This window comes from Daphnia pulicaria, chromosome 1, assembly GCF_021234035.1.
Source record: "Daphnia pulicaria isolate SC F1-1A chromosome 1, SC_F0-13Bv2, whole genome shotgun sequence".
NCBI lineage: Eukaryota > Metazoa > Arthropoda > Branchiopoda > Diplostraca > Daphniidae > Daphnia > Daphnia pulicaria.
Window position 1 is genome coordinate 32,201,606 of NC_060913.1, and position 20,403 is coordinate 32,222,008.

The following is a 20,403-nucleotide window of genomic DNA, read 5'->3' on the forward strand; positions in this document are numbered from 1 at the left end:
GTTTATCTTGCTTTTTCAATATTTTCCAGGAAAATATTATTTGAGGCATTTGAACAGATGCCTTAAAGTTATACGATTTACTAATTATAGGTATCAAATAATAGTAGAAGTGGAAGAGTTATAAGAGAAAGCAATTTTAAAACTCATCCCATCTTTCTAGTTTTGACCGTTTCTAACTTAAAGGCCATCACAGTAGGGGTTACATTGTACCGCGATTAATTTTCAAACTTCACTTGTTTAACAAGCGATTCTAAACTGTGATTTATTTGAAGATGAAAACTTTATCTTTCTCTCCGACGAAATTCCATTTTTGGGAGCGCCGAGAAAATTGCCTAATTCCATAAGGTTCTCTCACGCGTTCTCAAACTTTATAGGTAAGTACTGTAAGTGTTTGCGTGTAAATATATCCTTTCTTGGAGAGGCTAAACAAGTATTTCTAAACCTTCCCAAATTTTATAGAAATAAATTCAACTAGAGAAGCACTCTGCTGTTGTTTTCCCCGTTTGCATTGTTTTAATTCAGAATCAAAACTAAACTCGATTTTTTACCAAAATACATCAGCAAAATGGGTATTTGATAGTTTTCAATGTAAATATTACAAAGTTCAATGCGGAAACTATAAAACCCAAACAAATTTTGGAGAATGAAAAACAGTTGAGTTTGAAAATTGCGTCATTGCTTTTGCAGTTTTTCACAGGGTTATTAAACAATCACATTCAATAAGGTAAAAAAATCAGAACCAAACTCCCTCACATATACCATTTTCTTGTCAATAAGACATGAACGAGTTACATTCTCCAACAAGAAGAAAGTTACGCTACCACTACCAAAACCGCAAAGCTCTCATTCAGCTATAAATTTATTTGAATCAGTAAGAGACTATTAAAATCGATCTTTGGAGAACGCCTATGTGGTTTAATGAATTTACTACGGATCCACGGCAATAAAAGCCGACAGATTCGAGAAGGGCCAAACCTATGGAGCCAATTGTGATAACTTTTGGAATAATCTAAATTGGAGAATCTAGCAGATTTCTCCAAGTAGGGAACGGCATTTATATATATTGTAAAATATCACAACTAAGATGAAGAGGACAATGAAAATGTTAATTTGAAGAAGACGGGGAGAAACTAGACAAAAACTAACTCAACAAAGAAAACAGAAACCAAGAAAAAAATTAAATTTCGAGGATGAATTATGCATCAGTGCCTGCGACATTGGTAATTTTTACATGACATAAAAACACATAGAATTAATTTTGTGCATGAAATAAGTCTTTATCTTCGATTAATAATTGATAATAGAAGACAACATAATCATGAGGCGCATTTTATGAAATATTGCGCCAGTTAGATAATAAGAAGAACCTTAGATAGCTAATTTATCCAGATTTTTATAATCTTCAATTGAGTTGAACACCAAAATAATTTTTCAAAAGTTTTCATTAAAATAATTATTTGGGCGTTGTCAAATATGGAAAGGCTAGCTTTTCCAATTCAACTCTCTGCCTGCCATCAGTGAAAAACATTGAAACCATGAATCTTTTCGTCAACTTTCTCTCGTCAAATAAAAAATTTCCTTCGTGGGTAAAAGAAAATAAATATATTTTACATAAAAACACCCTCTTTTTATGACCTCTAACAATAATTCTATACCGAACAGGCTAAACAGGTTTCTGCGTATTAACAATTGAAGTGCACATTTACTCTTCAAGCTACAAAATAGATATAGAAATTCTTTCGTAAATTCCTTAAAATGATTTATGTTCATTTAATTGGGAAGGCGTAAAATAATTAAAGTCACTAAATATAATTTAAACACAGCGTAGTTTAGGCCCAAAAAGAAAGAATGATACACTGAGGACAAAAAAGTTAGTTGATACTAAATTATACTTTACGAAGTGGATGTCATTGTACTTAACAAGTAACTTTTTCAGGTGGACCTTGCGGCAGTCATCGATTCATGTGAATTTGTTGGAGTCCAGCCCTTTGGTTTTTGTATTGCGTAATGTTCGCAACTAAAACAAAAACTTTCATTTCACGTGGTATAAGAGTCACTCAAATTGTTGATAGGAAATCATATCACTTCCACACCTTCAAAGCAGTACAGTGTAATAAGAGTAGTTCAAAACAGAGAATTAAAGGTAATTTTATATTTTTTAGAAAAAAACTCCAGCTATTATTTTAAAGTATTGGTTTATCCACATCGGTATCGAATAGTATTTGCTTCCTCAAAGTTCCAGGAATTAATGTGATTTTAGATAGATATTTTTCAGTTTGCCTAGTTTCTATTTTTCAAGTCAATGTACAGATTATTTTACCGTAAAACATTCATTGTTTAATTATTTTTAGATTTATATAATCATCTATCTTCGACTAATCTGTAAAAATGTTCGCGGCCAGACCTTTGGTTTTCACCATCTTGGTTTTAGGTAAGAACCCTTTTTAAAGTACGAAATAAGTGATTATAATTTTAAGTAAATAAATTATTAAAGAATATTTGCTAATTTAAATGCTGATGAGTAAACAAAAATAGCAAATATTTTTCAATCAATTTCCATTATTTGAAATTTAAAATGATAAAATTCGTGTTAAAAATTATCTTTTGATTGATTGATTTCAAGACCAATTATGTTATTATTCAACTAAATAAAAATACTTCTGAACAATTATAGGGCTCTTTGGGATCTGTTTTCTTTTGCCGTTTTATCTGGCAACGCAACATGGCTGTGCACTTTTGTAGCGCGAGAACGGGGAGAAGAGGGAGAATGGGCGAATGGGAGGGAGGAGGGCGTACGAAAAAAAGGGGACCAACGTTTCCTCATCTCCCCCATTCGTCCCATTCTCCTTCTTCTCCTCGTTCTCGCGCTACAAAAGTGCACAGCCATGCTGCGTTGCCAGATAAACGGCAAAAGAAAACAGATCCCAAAGAGCCCTATAATGGTTTACCAATCTGAAGTAATGATTTATTTTCAAACGGAACACAAATGAGATTGAGTTCATAAATACATTGATTAAGTTTATCTACCATTTTACTTTTTATTGAAGTATTTTATATTGAGTCAAGAAACAATTTTTACATTTATACATATTTAAAATTTCAGGAATACTTGACATCACAGACGCCATTTCACACGTAAGTTTTATATTTCAGGTCCTACTTATTTAGAAATCAATGAACAAAAATAAATAATTAGTAGTAACAAAAATAATTTGCATTTTCAACCGAATAAAAATATTTAAGTTTATTAATATGTATTAATTCGCGTCTAAATTTGTTACCAAATGTAGAAAAGAGGAAAAGGTCGTCGGATTATACCTTCGGTTCAAGCCTATCAGAATCAAAATTTGCCAACTCAACAACTACCACAACTACACGTTCCACACAACAATTATCACACTCCCTCGAACGTTTATTCAACAGCTTCGGCACAAAGACAATTGCCTGTTCGCCCAGCTGCCCCGAGACCTGGAATAGTAGTATTTGGTGTTGGGCCAAATTCCCTTCAAATACCTAACCATTACTCCAATTTCCCTGAAACGTCCTTCCAGAGTGGAAAATCAATTCCTCCATCGCTGCAAAACACAAAGGCAGCGAATCCCGCATTAAAGACAAATCCGACCATATCCGTAAACCCTAAATCGACAGTAACGTATCAACAAAATATCGATCCTGCAAAATCACCCTATCCTGTCCAGCAAGCTCAACTTACGAAACCCCACCAATATGGAAAAAAGCTTCCCACGGATAATCAACACCACAAAAGTCAATCTCAGTCTGCAGTTTCTAATGTCTCTGTTGTCAAGTTGCCAGAAACCGTTCCAGTCTACATTTCCCCTTTAAAATCAACGATTTATGCATCTGCGTACGTATCTGATTCTGCGAGCTATCCAGAACATAATTCATATTCAAAAGGAGAAACGTTAAAATACCAGACGACCCAACCATCCATTTCAAAACCTACTGTTTCTTCTACCTATAAGGAAACAAAAGCCTACCCATCAACCGAAATTTATTTGAAGACACCCACAAAATCAGAGATTACAACACCATCCTCCGCAGCTGAAGTAAGTGAATCTTATACACAGAAAGAACATTCTTATACTGAAAAGAAAGAATATAATGTGGACAAATTCAAGTTAAAGTATTCAGGTTATTCTGAAACCCCATCATCGAAATATGTGAAATCTTCGCCCGCTACCGAAAACAAGAAGAAAGAAGATATCCCCAAATCTCTTTATTCCACACCACAATACAAAACCGTGAGTGATAAACCTTCAACGAGTAAACCACATGATGTTTCAAATGTAGAGAAAGAAAAATCGAAAACAACAGTTTATCCTATTCCTCAGTCCTACAAGAAAGCCGAGTCTCTGTCAGATTACGAAGAAAAGAAGAAACTTGATGCAATATCTTACGTTTCAAGTAGTTCTCATGGCACACAGGAACAAAAACCTTCAAAAGAATCTTATGACAAAAAGCTATCACAAGTGTCGCACGTGGACGAAAGTGAACCAAAGGTTTCAGTTCCTTCTGCCTCCCTCTCCCACAAGGAAGTTGATTCTTCTCCGGACACTGAAAATAAGAAGAAATTTAATTCCCCGAGTCTTCCTTCTTTAAGCTCGGAAGAAAAACCCTCAAGTGAACCTTACAAAAAGAATAAAGAATCTAACACCAGTGAAAGCAAAAATCCAGGTTATTCTGCCCCAGGATTCTACAGAGAAATCGAGTCTCTATTACCACATACCGAAGATACTAAAAAACAAAATGTTCCAAATTACGTTCCTACTTCAAAACCTTACCAACCAAAGTCTGCGTTTATTTCTCCAGTGACCAAATCGCCATATTCCACACAAGAATTAAAGTCTTATCCTCAAACCGAGTCACCATCAGTTCTTTTGACTAAGGCCACGGCGCCGTTGAAATACTCAACTGAGTCTACAACCAAAACCACAACTAAAACATATAAAATTCCTCCCCAAGAGAGAACATCATCCTATTACAGTACTACATCTAGGTATGAGGAATCCACCACCCATTCCTCATTGGCGACATCTACACATTTAACACAAAGGGGATACACCAGCCCTACTTCTTATGAGCAGAGTCCAATTTCAACTACTCAAGGACAAAGCGACAGTAATCAATATCCTGCTAAGGCTTACAACACGAAACCAACTTCAGTGCTTGTTCCTGGTGAAACACCTTATGTTAGTTATGCCAATACTGGTCCAAGTTCTGTGGATAAGTCAAACGATCGAGTTTATGTCATTTCCGACCCAGTGGAACATGAGAATTCCTATCAGAAGCAAGGAAATTCCCCTAGTTATCAATCTGGTACCAGTACAGACCAGTATCTATCAGTTGATGTTAGGCCGTCTTCAGCCAACCCAGTTTTGACTGAGTATTCGTCTATTGAAAAAAGCTCAAGTTCCACAAATTATCCAACAATCAGCACGGGAAATAAGTCAAATTATAAAACCCAACCCATTGAATCACCTGCTGATTATCTTTCCACTTACAACTCTAAACTAAATGAAAAAGCTGACTCATCCAAATCTTTTGCAGCTATCGCAGAGAACTATAAAACTGGCGACCACGATGGATCTGAAAGTGAGGGAGATTACTCTGCGATTCCGGGAGAGCCTGGAACCGATTATCCCATCTTTTCTGAACTTCCAAACAATCAATTTAATTGTTCAGAGCAACGTCTGCCAGGCTATTATGCCGATGTATCTGCCCGTTGTCAAGTTTTCCATATTTGTTTAGGGGATCGTCAATGGAGCTTCCTCTGTCCAAACGGAACTATTTTTAGTCAGGAACATTTCGTCTGTGTTTGGTGGTATGAATTCGATTGCTCCAAAGCAACAGGTCTCTACGATTTAAACGAGAAACTTTTTGTGATCTCCTCTGGCGAACAACAAAACGACGAGGATAAATATGAAAACAAACAATATCCGAACTCTGCAGTCAGCAAAACTTTAACAAAATCTGATGAAGATTACCGGTCAACTAATACTAAAGAAGAGCGTGATTTTGAGGCATACAACTGAATCACTATCACAGAGATAATACGGTAAAAAAGACAGATATATTACAAAATAAAGGTGTTTCTTGTGTTCCTTATGTTGACCAAAAGTGATTTTACTTACTTAATTTTCTCTCCATATTTGTGTGTACTATTTTTATGCAAAAAATGATGTTGATGCGCAGCTGATCTATTTAAAATCTACAATATTTTAATGTGACTTGGGAACAACGCCAATCTGGCTTTCGCCAGGCGAATATTCAGAAATATTTTAAATTAAAAGTTCTAAATAGCATCAGCAGCCACAGAAAAGTTTATTTTTAAAGGAAAACTGTCTCATTTTGTATATGTTATGCAATTTTTCAAGAGGAATCTCAAAATGTATACTTATAAATTTCACTGCATCGATGTACATTGTTTCAGATTTTAAATACAAATATTTTACACTACATATTTACTATATGCACCAGTTATGTTTATCTTGCTTTTTCAATATTTTCCAGGAAAATATTATTCTAGGCATTTGAACAGATGGCTTAAAGTCATACGATTCACTAATTATAGGTATCAAATAATAGTAGAAGTGGAAGAGTATTAAGAGAAAGCAATTTTAAAACTCATCCCATCCTTCTAGTTTTAACCGTTTCTAACTTAAAGGCCATCACAGTAGGGGTTACATTGTACCGCGATGAATTTTCAAACTTCACTTGTTTAACAAGCGATTCTAAACTGTGATTTATTTGAAGATGAAAACTTTATCTTTCTCTCCGACGAAATTCCATTTTTGGGAGCGCCGAGAAAATTGCCTAATTCCATAAGGTTCTCTCACGCGTTCTCAAACTTTATCTCAAACTTTAAAGGTTCTCAACTTAAGTACTGTAAGTGTTTGCGTGTAAATATATCCTTTCTTGGAGAGGCTAAACAAGTATTTCTAAACCTTCCCAAATTTTATAGAAATAAATTCAACTAGAGAAGCACTCTGCTATTGTTTTCCCCGTTTGCATTGTTTTAATTCAGAATCAAAACTAAATTCGATTTTTTACCAAAATACATCAGCAAAATGGGTGTTTGATAGTTTTCAATGTAAATATTACAAAGTTCAATGCGGAAACTATAAAACCCAAACAAATTTTGGAGAATGAAAAACAGTTGAGTTTGAAAATTGCGTCATTGCTTTTGCAGTTTTTCACAGGGTTATTAAACAATCACATTCAATAAGGTAAAAAAATCAGAACCAAACTCCCTCACATATACCATTTTCTTGTCAATAAGACATGAACGAGTTACATTCTCCAACAAGAAGAAAGTTACGCTACCACTACCAAAACCGCAAAGCTCTCATTCAGCTATAAATTTATTTGAATCAGTAAGAGACTATTAAAATCGATCTTTGGAGAACGCCTATGTAGTTTAATGAATTTACTACGGATCCACGGCAATAAAAGCCGACAGATTCGAGAAGGGCCAAACCTATGGAGCCAATTGTGATAACTTTTGGAATAATCTCAATTGGAGAATCTAGCAGATTTCTCCAAGTAGGGAACGGCATTTATATATATTGTAAAATATCACAACTAAGATGAAGAGGACAATGAAAATGTTAATTTGAAGAAGACGGGGAGAAACTAGACAAAAACTAACTCAACAAAGAAAACAGAAACCAAGAAAAAAATTAAATTTCGAGGATGAATTATGCATCAGTGCCTGCGACATTGGTAATTTTTACATGACATAAAAACACATAGAATTAATTTTGTGCATGAAATAAGTCTTTATCTTCGATTAATAATTGATAATAGAAGACAACATAATCATGAGGCGCATTTTATGAAATATTGCGCCAGTTAGATAATAAGAAGAACCTTAGATAGCTAATTTATCCAGATTTTTATAATCTTCAATTGAGTTGAACACCAAAATAATTTTTCAAAAGTTTTCATTAAAATAATTATTTGGGCGTTGTCAAATATGGAAAGGCTAGCTTTTCCAATTCAACTCTCTGCCTGCCATCAGTGAAAAACATTGAAACCATGAATCTTTTCGTCAACTTTCTCTCGTCAAATAAAAAATTTCCTTCGTGGGTAAAAGAAAATAAATATATTTTACATAAAAACACCCTCTTTTTATGACCTCTAACAATAATTCTATACCGAACAGGCTAAACAGGTTTCTGCGTATTAACAATTGAAGTGCACATTTACTCTTCAAGCTACAAAATAGATATAGAAATTCTTTCGTAAATTCCTTAAAATGATTTATGTTCATTTAATTGGGAAGGCGTAAAATAATTAAAGTCACTAAATATAATTTAAACACAGCGTAGTTTAGGCCCAAAAAGAAAGAATGATACACTGAGGACAAAAAAGTTAGTTGATACTAAATTATACTTTACGAAGTGGATGTCATTGTACTTAACAAGTAACTTTTTCAGGTGGACCTTGCGGCAGTCATCGATTCATGTGAATTTGTTGGAGTCCAGCCCTTTGGTTTTTGTATTGCGTAATGTTCGCAACTAAAACGAAAATTTTCATTTCACGTGGTATAAGAGTCACTCAAATTGTTAATAGGAAATCATATCACTTCCACACCTTCAAAGCAGTACAGTGTAATAAGAGTAGTTCAAAACAGAGAATTAAAGGTAATTTTATATTTTTTAGAAAAAAACTCCAGCTATTATTTTAAAGTATTGGTTTATCCACATCGGTATCGAATAGTATTTGCTTCCTCAAAGTTCCAGGAATTAATGTGATTTTAGATAGATATTTTTCAGTTTGCCTAGTTTCTATTTTTCAAGTCAATGTACAGATTATTTTACCGTAAAACATTCATTGTTTAATTATTTTTAGATTTATATAATCATCTATCTTCGACTAATCTGTAAAAATGTTCGCGGCCAGACCTTTGGTTTTCACCATCTTGGTTTTAGGTAAGAACCCTTTTTAAAGTACGAAATAAGTGATTATAATTTTAAGTAAATAAATTATTAAAGAATATTTGCTAATTTAAATGCTGATGAGTAAACAAAAATAGCAAATATTTTTCAATCAATTTCCATTATTTGAAATTTAAAATGATAAAATTCGTGTTAAAAATTATCTTTTGATTGATTGATTTCAAGACCAATTATGTTATTATTCAACTAAATAAAAATACTTCTGAACAATTATAGGGCTCTTTGGGATCTGTTTTCTTTTGCCGTTTTATCTGGCAACGCAACATGGCTGTGCACTTTTGTAGCGCGAGAACGGGGAGAAGAGGGAGAATGGGGCGAATGGGAGGGAGGAGGCCGTACGAAAAAAAGGGGACCAACGTTTCCTCATCTCCCCCATTCGTCCCATTCTCCTTCTTCTCCTCGTTCTCGCGCTACAAAAGTGCACAGCCATGCTGCGTTGCCAGATAAACGGCAAAAGAAAACAGATCCCAAAGAGCCCTATAATGGTTTACCAATCTGAAGTAATGATTTATTTTCAAACGGAACACAAATGAGATTGAGTTCATAAATACATTGATTAAGTTTATCTACCATTTTACTTTTTATTGAAGTATTTTATATTGAGTCAAGAAACAATTTTTACATTTATACATATTTAAAATTTCAGGAATACTTGACATCACAGACGCCATTTCACACGTAAGTTTTATATTTCAGGTCCTACTTATTTAGAAATCAATGAACAAAAATAAATAATTAGTAGTAACAAAAATAATTTGCATTTTCAACCGAATAAAAATATTTAAGTTTATTAATATGTATTAATTCGCGTCTAAATTTGTTACCAAATGTAGAAAAGAGGAAAAGGTCGTCGGATTATACCTTCGGTTCAAGCCTATCAGAATCAAAATTTGCCAACTCAACAACTACCACAACTACACGTTCCACACAACAATTATCACACTCCCTCGGACGTTTATTCAACAGCTTCGGCACAAAGACAATTGCCTGTTCGCCCAGCTGCCCCGAGACCTGGAATAGTAGTATTTGGTGTTGGGCCAAATTCCCTTCAAATACCTAACCATTACTCCAATTTCCCTGAAACGTCCTTCCAGAGTGGAAAATCAATTCCTCCATCACTGCAAAACACAAAGGCAGCGAATCCCGCATTAAAGACAAATCCGACCATATCCGTAAACCCTAAATCGACAGTAACGTATCAACAAAATATCGATCCTGCAAAATCACCCTATCCTGTCCAGCAAGCTCAACTTACGAAACTCCACCAATATGGAAAAAAGCTTCCCACGGATAATCAACACCTCAAAAGTCAATCTCAGTCTGCAGTTTCTAATGTCTCTGTTGTCAAGTTGCCAGAAACCGTTCCAGTCTACATTTCCCCTTTAAAATCAACGATTTATGCATCTGCGTACGTATCTGATTCTGCGAGCTATCCAGAACATAATTCATATTCAAAAGGAGAAACGTTAAAATACCAGACGACCCAACCATCCATTTCAAAACCTACTGTTTCTTCTACCTATAAGGTAACAAAAGCCTACCCATCAACCGAAATTTATTTGAAGACACCCACAAAATCAGAGATTACAACACCATCCTCCGCAGCTGAAGTAAGTGAATCTTATGCACAGAAAGAACATTCTTATACTGAAAAGAAAGAATATAATGTGGACAAATTCAAGTTAAAGTATTCAGGTTATTCTGAAACCCCATCATCGAAATATGTGAAATCTTCGCCCGCTACCGAAAACAAGAAGAAAGAAGATATCCCCAAATCTCTTTATTCCACACCACAATACAAAACCGTGAGTGATAAACCTTCAACGAGTAAACCACATGATGTTTCAAATGTAGAGAAAGAAAAATCGAAAACAACAGTTTATCCTATTCCTCAGTCCTACAAGAAAGCCGAGTCTCTGTCAGATTACGAAGAAAAGAAGAAACTTTATGCCCCATCTTACGTTTCAAGTAGTTCTCATGGCAAACAGGAACAAAAACCTTCAAAAGAATCTTATGACAAAAAGCTATCACAAGTGTCGCATGTGGACGAAAGTGAACCAAAGGTTTCAGTTCCTTCTGCCTCCCTCTCCCACAAGGAAGTTGATTCTTCTCCGGACACTGAAAATAAGAAGAAATTTAATTCCCCGAGTCTTCCTTCTTTTAGCTCGGAAGAAAAACCCTCAAGTGAACCTTACAAAAAGAATAAAGAATCTAACACCAGTGAAAGCAAACCGTTGAAAAATCCAGGTCATTCTGCCCCAGGATTCTACAGAGAAATCGAGTCTCTATTACCACATACCGAAGATACTAAGAAACAAAATGTTCCAAATTACGTTCCTACTTCAAAACCTTACCAACCAAAGTCTGCGTTTATTTCTCCAGTGACCAAATCGCCGTATTCCACACAAAAATTAAAGTCTTATCTTCAAACCGAGTCACCATCAGTTCTTTTGACTAAGGCCACGGCGCCGTTGAAATACTCAACTGAGTCTACAACCAAAACCACAACTAAAACATATAAAATTCCTCCCCAAGAGAGAACATCATCCTATTACAGTACTACATCTAGGTATGAGGAATCCACCACCCATTCCTCATTGGCGACATCTACACATTTAACACAAAGGGGATACACCAGCCCTACTTCTTATGAGCAGAGTCCAATTTCAACTACTCAAGGACAAAGCGACAGTAATCAATATCCTGCTAAGGCTTACAACACGAAACCAACTTCAGTGCTTGTTCCTGGTGAAACACCTTATGTTAGTTATGCCAATACTGGTCCAAGTTCTGTGGATAAGTCAAACGATCGATTTTATGTCATTTCCGACCCAGTGGAACATGAGAATTTCTATCAGAAGCAAGGAAATTCCCCTAGTTATCAATCTGGTACCAGTACAGACCAGTATCTATCAGTTGATGTTAGGCCATCTTCAGCCAACCCAGTTTTGACTGAGTATTCGTCTATTGAAAAAAGCTCAAGTTCCACAAATTATCCAACAATCAGCACGGGAAATAAGTCAAATTATAAAACCCAACCCATTGAATCACCTGCTGATTATCTTTCCACTTACAACTCTAAACCAAACGAAAAAGCTGACTCATCCAAATCTTTTGCAGCTATCGCAGAGAACTATAAAACTGGCGACCACGATGCATCTGAAAGTGAGGGAGATTACTCTGCGATTCCGGGAGAGCCTGGAACCGATTATCCCATCTTTTCTGAACTTCCAAACAATCAATTTAATTGTTCAGAGCAACGTCTGCCAGGCTATTATGCCGATGTATCTGCCCGTTGTCAAGTTTTCCATATTTGTTTAGGGGATCGTCAATGGAGCTTCCTCTGTCCAAACGGAACTATTTTTAGTCAGGAACATTTCGTCTGTGTTTGGTGGTATGAATTCGATTGCTCCAAACCAACAGGTCTCTACGATTTAAACGAGAAACTTTTTGTGATCTCCTCTGGCGAACAACAAAACGACGAGGATAAATATGAAAACAAACAATATCCGAACTCTGCAGTCAGCAAAACTTTAACAAAATCTGATGAAGATTACCGGTCAACTAATACTAAAGAAGAGTGTGATTTTGAGGCATACAACTGAATCACTATCACAGAGATAATACGGTAAAAAGACAGATATATTACAAAATAAAGGTGTTTCTTGTGTTCCTTATATTAACCAAAAGTGATTTTACTTACTTAATTTTCTCTACATATTTGTGTGTACTATTTTTATGCAAAAAATGATGTTGATGCGCAGCTGATCTATTTAAAATCTACAATAGTTTAATGTGACTTGGGAACAACGCCAATCTGGCTTTCGCCAGGCGAATATTCAGAAATATTTTAAATTAAAAGTTCTAAATAGCATCAGCAGCCACAGAAAAGTTTATTTTTAAAGGAAAACTGTCTCATTTTGTATATGTTATGCAATTTTTCAAGAGGAATCTCAAAATGTATACTTATAAATTTCACTGCATCGATGTACATTGTTTCAGATTTTAAATACAAATATTTTACACTACATATTTACTATATGCACCAGTTGTTTTTATCTTGCTTTTTCAATATTTTTCAGGAAAATATTATTCTAGGCATTTGAACAGATGTCTTAAAGTTATACGATTTACTAATTATAGGTATCAAATAATAGTAGAAGTGGAAGAGTTATAAGAGAAAGCAATTTTAAAACTCATCCCATCCTTCTAGTTTTGACCGTTTTTAACTTAAAGGCCATCACAGTAGGGGTTACATTGTACCGCGATGAATTTTCAAACTTCACTTGTTTAACAAGCGATTCTAAACTGTGATTTATTTGAAGATGAAAACTTTATCTTTCTCTCCGACGAAATTCCATTTTTGGGAGCGCCGAGAAAATTGCCTAATTCCATAAGGTTCTCTCACGCGTTCTCAAACTTTATAGGTAAGTACTGTAAGTGTTTGCGTGTAAATATATCCTTTCTTGGAGAGGCTAAACAAGTATTTCTAAACCTTCCCAAATTTTATAGAAATAAATTCAACTAGAGAAGCACTCTGCTGTTGTTTTCCCCGTTTGCATTGTTTTAATTCAGAATCAAAACTAAACTCGATTTTTTACCAAAATACATCAGCAAAATGGGTATTTGATAGTTTTCAATGTAAATATTACAAAGTTCAATGCGGAAACTATAAAACCCAAACAAATTTTGGAGAATGAAAAACAGTTGAGTTTGAAAATTGCGTCATTGCTTTTGCAGTTTTTCACAGGGTTATTAAACAATCACATTCAATAAGGTAAAAAAATCAGAACCAAACTCCCTCACATATACCATTTTCTTGTCAATAAGACATGAACGAGTTACATTCTCCAACAAGAAGAAAGTTACGCTACCACTACCAAAACCGCAAAGCTCTCATTCAGCTATAAATTTATTTGAATCAGTAAGAGACTATTAAAATCGATCTTTGGAGAACGCCTATGTGGTTTAATGAATTTACTACGGATCCACGGCAATAAAAGCCGACAGATTCGAGAAGGGCCAAACCTATGGAGCCAATTGTGATAACTTTTGGAATAATCTAAATTGGAGAATCTAGCAGATTTCTCCAAGTAGGGAACGGCATTTATATATATTGTAAAATATCACAACTAAGATGAAGAGGACAATGAAAATGTTAATTTGAAGAAGACGGGGAGAAACTAGACAAAAACTAACTCAACAAAGAAAACAGAAACCAAGAAAAAAATTAAATTTCGAGGATGAATTATGCATCAGTGCCTGCGACATTGGTAATTTTTACATGACATAAAAACACATAGAATTAATTTTGTGCATGAAATAAGTCTTTATCTTCGATTAATAATTGATAATAGAAGACAACATAATCATGAGGCGCATTTTATGAAATATTGCGCCAGTTAGATAATAAGAAGAACCTTAGATAGCTAATTTATCCAGATTTTTATAATCTTCAATTGAGTTGAACACCAAAATAATTTTTCAAAAGTTTTCATTAAAATAATTATTTGGGCGTTGTCAAATATGGAAAGGCTAGCTTTTCCAATTCAACTCTCTGCCTGCCATCAGTGAAAAACATTGAAACCATGAATCTTTTCGTCAACTTTCTCTCGTCAAATAAAAAATTTCCTTCGTGGGTAAAAGAAAATAAATATATTTTACATAAAAACACCCTCTTTTTATGACCTCTAACAATAATTCTATACCGAACAGGCTAAACAGGTTTCTGCGTATTAACAATTGAAGTGCACATTTACTCTTCAAGCTACAAAATAGATATAGAAATTCTTTCGTAAATTCCTTAAAATGATTTATGTTCATTTAATTGGGAAGGCGTAAAATAATTAAAGTCACTAAATATAATTTAAACACAGCGTAGTTTAGGCCCAAAAAGAAAGAATGATACACTGAGGACAAAAAAGTTAGTTGATACTAAATTATACTTTACGAAGTGGATGTCATTGTACTTAACAAGTAACTTTTTCAGGTGGACCTTGCGGCAGTCATCGATTCATGTGAATTTGTTGGAGTCCAGCCCTTTGGTTTTTGTATTGCGTAATGTTCGCAACTAAAACGAAAACTTTCATTTCACGTGGTATAAGAGTCACTCAAATTGTTGATAGGAAATCATATCACTTCCACACCTTCAAAGCAGTACAGTGTAATAAGAGTAGTTCAAAACAGAGAATTAAAGGTAATTTTATATTTTTTAGAAAAAAACAACTCTTTGTTTTCCAGCTATTATTTTAAAGTATTGGTTTATCCACATCGGTATCGAATAGTATTTGCTTCCTCAAAGTTCCAGGAATTAATGTGATTTTAGATAGATATTTTTCAGTTTGCCTAGTTTCTATTTTTCAAGTCAATGTACAGATTATTTTACCGTAAAACATTCATTGTTTAATTATTTTTAGATTTATATAATCATCTATCTTCGACTAATCTGTAAAAATGTTCGCGGCCAGACCTTTGGTTTTCACCATCTTGGTTTTAGGTAAGAACCCTTTTTAAAGTACGAAATAAGTGATTATAATTTTAAGTAAATAAATTATTAAAGAATATTTGCTAATTTAAATGCTGATGAGTAAACAAAAATAGCAAATATTTTTCAATCAATTTCCATTATTTGAAATTTAAAATGATAAAATTCGTGTTAAAAATTATCTTTTGATTGATTGATTTCAAGACCAATTATGTTATTATTCAACTAAATAAAAATACTTCTGAACAATTATAGGGCTCTTTGGGATCTGTTTTCTTTTGCCGTTTTATCTGGCAACGCAACATGGCTGTGCACTTTTGTAGCGCGAGAACGGGGAGAAGAGGGAGAATGGGGCGAATGGGAGGGAGGAGGGCGTACGAAAAAAAGGGGACCAACGTTTCCTCATCTCCCCCATTCGTCCCATTCTCCTTCTTCTCCTCGTTCTCGCGCTACAAAAGTGCACAGCCATGCTGCGTTGCCAGATAAACGGCAAAAGAAAACAGATCCCAAAGAGCCCTATAATGGTTTACCAATCTGAAGTAATGATTTATTTTCAAACGGAACACAAATGAGATTGAGTTCATAAATACATTGATTAAGTTTATCTACCATTTTACTTTTTATTGAAGTATTTTATATTGAGTCAAGAAACAATTTTTACATTTATACATATTTAAAATTTCAGGAATACTTGACATCACAGACGCCATTTCACACGTAAGTTTTATATTTCAGGTCCTACTTATTTAGAAATCAATGAACAAAAATAAATAATTAGTAGTAACAAAAATAATTTGCATTTTCAACCGAATAAAAATATTTAAGTTTATTAATATGTATTAATTCGCGTCTAAATTTGTTACCAAATGTAGAAAAGAGGAAAAGGTCGTCGGATTATACCTTCGGTTCAAGCCTATCAGAATCAAAATTTGCCAACTCAACAACTACCACAACTACACGTTCCACACAACAATTATCACACTCCCTCGGACGTTTATTCAACAGCTTCGGCACAAAGACAATTGCCTGTTCGCCCAGCTGCCCCGAGACCTGGAATAGTAGTATTTGGTGTTGGGCCAAATTCCCTTCAAATACCTAACCATTACTCCAATTTCCCTGAAACGTCCTTCCAGAGTGGAAAATCAATTCCTCCATCACTGCAAAACACAAAGGCAGCGAATCCCGCATTAAAGACAAATCCGACCATATCCGTAAACCCTAAATCGACAGTAACGTATCAACAAAATATCGATCCTGCAAAATCACCCTATCCTGTCCAGCAAGCTCAACTTACGAAACTCCACCAATATGGAAAAAAGCTTCCCACGGATAATCAACACCTCAAAAGTCAATCTCAGTCTGCAGTTTCTAATGTCTCTGTTGTCAAGTTGCCAGAAACCGTTCCAGTCTACATTTCCCCTTTAAAATCAACGATTTATGCATCTGCGTACGTATCTGATTCTGCGAGCTATCCAGAACATAATTCATATTCAAAAGGAGAAACGTTAAAATACCAGACGACCCAACCATCCATTTCAAAACCTACTGTTTCTTCTACCTATAAGGTAACAAAAGCCTACCCATCAACCGAAATTTATTTGAAGACACCCACAAAATCAGAGATTACAACACCATCCTCCGCAGCTGAAGTAAGTGAATCTTATGCACAGAAAGAACATTCTTATACTGAAAAGAAAGAATATAATGTGGACAAATTCAAGTTAAAGTATTCAGGTTATTCTGAAACCCCATCATCGAAATATGTGAAATCTTCGCCCGCTACCGAAAACAAGAAGAAAGAAGATATCCCCAAATCTCTTTATTCCACACCACAATACAAAACCGTGAGTGATAAACCTTCAACGAGTAAACCACATGATGTTTCAAATGTAGAGAAAGAAAAATCGAAAACAACAGTTTATCCTATTCCTCAGTCCTACAAGAAAGCCGAGGTTCTGTCAGATTACGAAGAAAAGAAGAAACTTGATGCCCCATCTTACGTTTCAAGTAGTTCTCATGGCAAACAGGAACAAAAACCTTCAAAAGAATCTTATGACAAAAAGCTATCACAAGTGTCGCATGTGGACGAAAGTGAACCAAAGGTTTCAGTTCCTTCTGCCTCCCTCTCCCACAAGGAAGTTGATTCTTCTCCGGACACTGAAAATAAGAAGAAATTTAATTCCCCGAGTCTTCCTTCTTTTAGCTCGGAAGAAAAACCCTCAAGTGAACCTTACAAAAAGAATAAAGAATCTAACACCAGTGAAAGCAAAAATCCAGGTTATTCTGCCCCAGGATTCTACAGAGAAATCGAGTCTCTATTACCACATACCGAAGATACTAAAAAACAAAATGTTCCAAATTACGTTCCTACTTCAAAACCTTACCAACCAAAGTCTGCGTCTATTTCTCCAGTGACCAAATCGCCATATTCCACACAAGAATTAAAGTCTTATCCTCAAACCGAGTCACCATCAGTTCTTTTGACTAAGGCCACGGCGCCGTTGAAATACTCAACTGAGTCTACAACCAAAACCACAACTAAAACATATAAAATTCCTCCCCAAGAGAGAACATCATCCTATTACAGTACTACATCTAGGTATGAGGAATCCACCACCCATTCCTCATTGGCGACATCTACACATTTAACACAAAGGGGATACACCAGCCCTACTTCTTATGAGCAGAGTCCAATTTCAACTACTCAAGGACAAAGCGACAGTAATCAATATCCTGCTAAGGCTTACAACACGAAACCAACTTCAGTGCTTGTTCCTGGTGAAACACCTTATGTTAGTTATGCCAATACTGGTCCAAGTTCTGTGGATAAGTCAAACGATCGAGTTTATGTCATTTCCGACCCAGTGGAACATGAGAATTCCTATCAGAAGCAAGGAAATTCCCCTAGTTATCAATCTGGTACCAGTACAGACCAGTATCTATCAGTTGATGTTAGGCCGTCTTCAGCCAACCCAGTTTTGACTGAGTATTCGTCTATTGAAAAAAGCTCAAGTTCCACAAATTATCCAACAATCAGCACGGGAAATAAGTCAAATTATAAAACCCAACCCATTGAATCACCTGCTGATTATCTTTCCACTTACAACTCTAAACTAAATGAAAAAGCTGACTCATCCAAATCTTTTGCAGCTATCGCAGAGAACTATAAAACTGGCGACCACGATGGATCTGAAAGTGAGGGAGATTACTCTGCGATTCCGGGAGAGCCTGGAACCGATTATCCCATCTTTTCTGAACTTCCAAACAATCAATTTAATTGTTCAGAGCAACGTCTGCCAGGCTATTATGCCGATGTATCTGCCCGTTGTCAAGTTTTCCATATTTGTTTAGGGGATCGTCAATGGAGCTTCCTCTGTCCAAACGGAACTATTTTTAGTCAGGAACATTTCGTCTGTGTTTGGTGGTATGAATTCGATTGCTCCAAAGCAACAGGTCTCTACGATTTAAACGAGAAACTTTTTGTGATCTCCTCTGGCGAACAACAAAACGACGAGGATAAATATGAAAACAAACAATATCCGAACTCTGCAGTCAGCAAAACTTTAACAAAATCTGATGAAGATTACCGGTCAACTAATACTAAAGAAGAGCGTGATTTTGAGGCATACAACTGAATCACTATCACAGAGATAATACGGTAAAAAGACAGATATATTACAAAATAAAGGTGTTTCTTGTGTTCCTTATATTAACCAAAAGTGATTTTACTTACTTAATTTTCTCTACATATTTGTGTGTACTATTTTTATGCAAAAAATGATGTTGATGCGCAGCTGATCTATTTAAAATCTACAATAGTTTAATGTGACTTGGGAACAACGCCAATCTGGCTTTCGCCAGGCGAATATTCAGAAATATTTTAAATTAAAAGTTCTAAATAGCATCAGCAGCCACAGAAAAGTTTATTTTTAAAGGAAAACTGTCTCATTTTGTATATGTTATGCAATTTTTCAAGAGGAATCTCAAAATGTATACTTATAAATTTCACTGCATCGATGTACATTGTTTCAGATTTTAAATACAAATATTTTACACTACATATTTACTATATGCACCAGTTGTTTTTATCTTGCTTTTTCAATATTTTTCAGGAAAATATTATTCTATGCATTTGAACAGATGCCTTAAAGTTATACGATTTACTAATTATAGGTATCAAATAATAGTAGAAGTGGAAGAGTTATAAGAGAAAGCAATTTTAAAACTCATCCCATCCTTCTAGTTTTGACCGTTTTTAACTTAAAGGCCATCACAGTAGGGGTTACATTGTACCGCGATGAATTTTCAAACTTCACTTGTTTAACAAGCAATTCTAAACTGTGATTTATTTGAAGATGAACACTTTATCTTTCTCTCCGACGAAATTCCATTTTTGGGAGCGCCGAGAAAATTGCCTAATTCCATAAGGTTCTCTCACGCGTTCTCAAACTTTATAGGTAAGTACTGTAAGTGTTTGCGTGTAAATATATCCTTTCTTGGAGAGGCTAAACAAGTATTTCTAAACCTTCCCAAATTTTATAGAAATAAATTCAACTAGAGAAGCACTCTGCTATTGTTTTCCCCGTTTGCATTGTTTTAATTCAGAATCAAAACTAAATTCGATTTTTTACCAAAATACATCAGCAAAATGGGTGTTTGATAGTTTTCAATGTAAATATTACAAAGTTCAATGCGGAAACTATAAAACCCAAACAAATTTTGGAGAATGAAAAACAGTTGAGTTTGAAAATTGCGTCATTGCTTTTGCAGTTTTTCACAGGGTTATGAAACAATCACATTCAATAAGGTAAAAAAAAATCAGAACCAAACTCCCTCACATATACCATTTTCTTGTCAATAAGACATGAACGAGTTACATTCTCCACGACGACACGAAAATTACGCTACCACTACCAAAACTGCAAAGCTCTCATTCAG

General features: G+C 34.9%; 2 protein-coding genes across 2 annotated transcripts; both read left to right on the forward strand.

Annotated features, from left to right (window-relative positions):
• The first annotated feature begins 2,086 nt into the window (after nucleotides 1–2,086).
• On the forward strand, nucleotides 2,087–6,479 carry LOC124321823 (adhesive plaque matrix protein-like). The gene is made up of 4 exons (XM_046784251.1): nucleotides 2,087–2,143; nucleotides 2,352–2,431; nucleotides 3,104–3,135; nucleotides 3,291–6,479. The coding sequence occupies exons 2-4, from the start codon at nucleotides 2,389–2,391 to the stop codon at nucleotides 6,051–6,053; spliced, it is 2,838 nt and encodes a 945-aa protein (XP_046640207.1). The 5' UTR covers nucleotides 2,087–2,143; nucleotides 2,352–2,388; the 3' UTR covers nucleotides 6,054–6,479.
• A 2,130-nt stretch (nucleotides 6,480–8,609) lies between these two features.
• Nucleotides 8,610–19,525, forward strand: LOC124326396 (adhesive plaque matrix protein-like). The gene is made up of 5 exons (XM_046785188.1): nucleotides 8,610–8,666; nucleotides 8,875–8,954; nucleotides 9,628–9,659; nucleotides 9,815–11,228; nucleotides 17,743–19,525. Exons 2-5 carry the CDS (start codon nucleotides 8,912–8,914, stop codon nucleotides 19,098–19,100), a joined length of 2,847 nt encoding a protein of 948 aa, XP_046641144.1. The 5' UTR covers nucleotides 8,610–8,666; nucleotides 8,875–8,911; the 3' UTR covers nucleotides 19,101–19,525.
• Nucleotides 19,526–20,403: the final 878 nt, after the last annotated feature.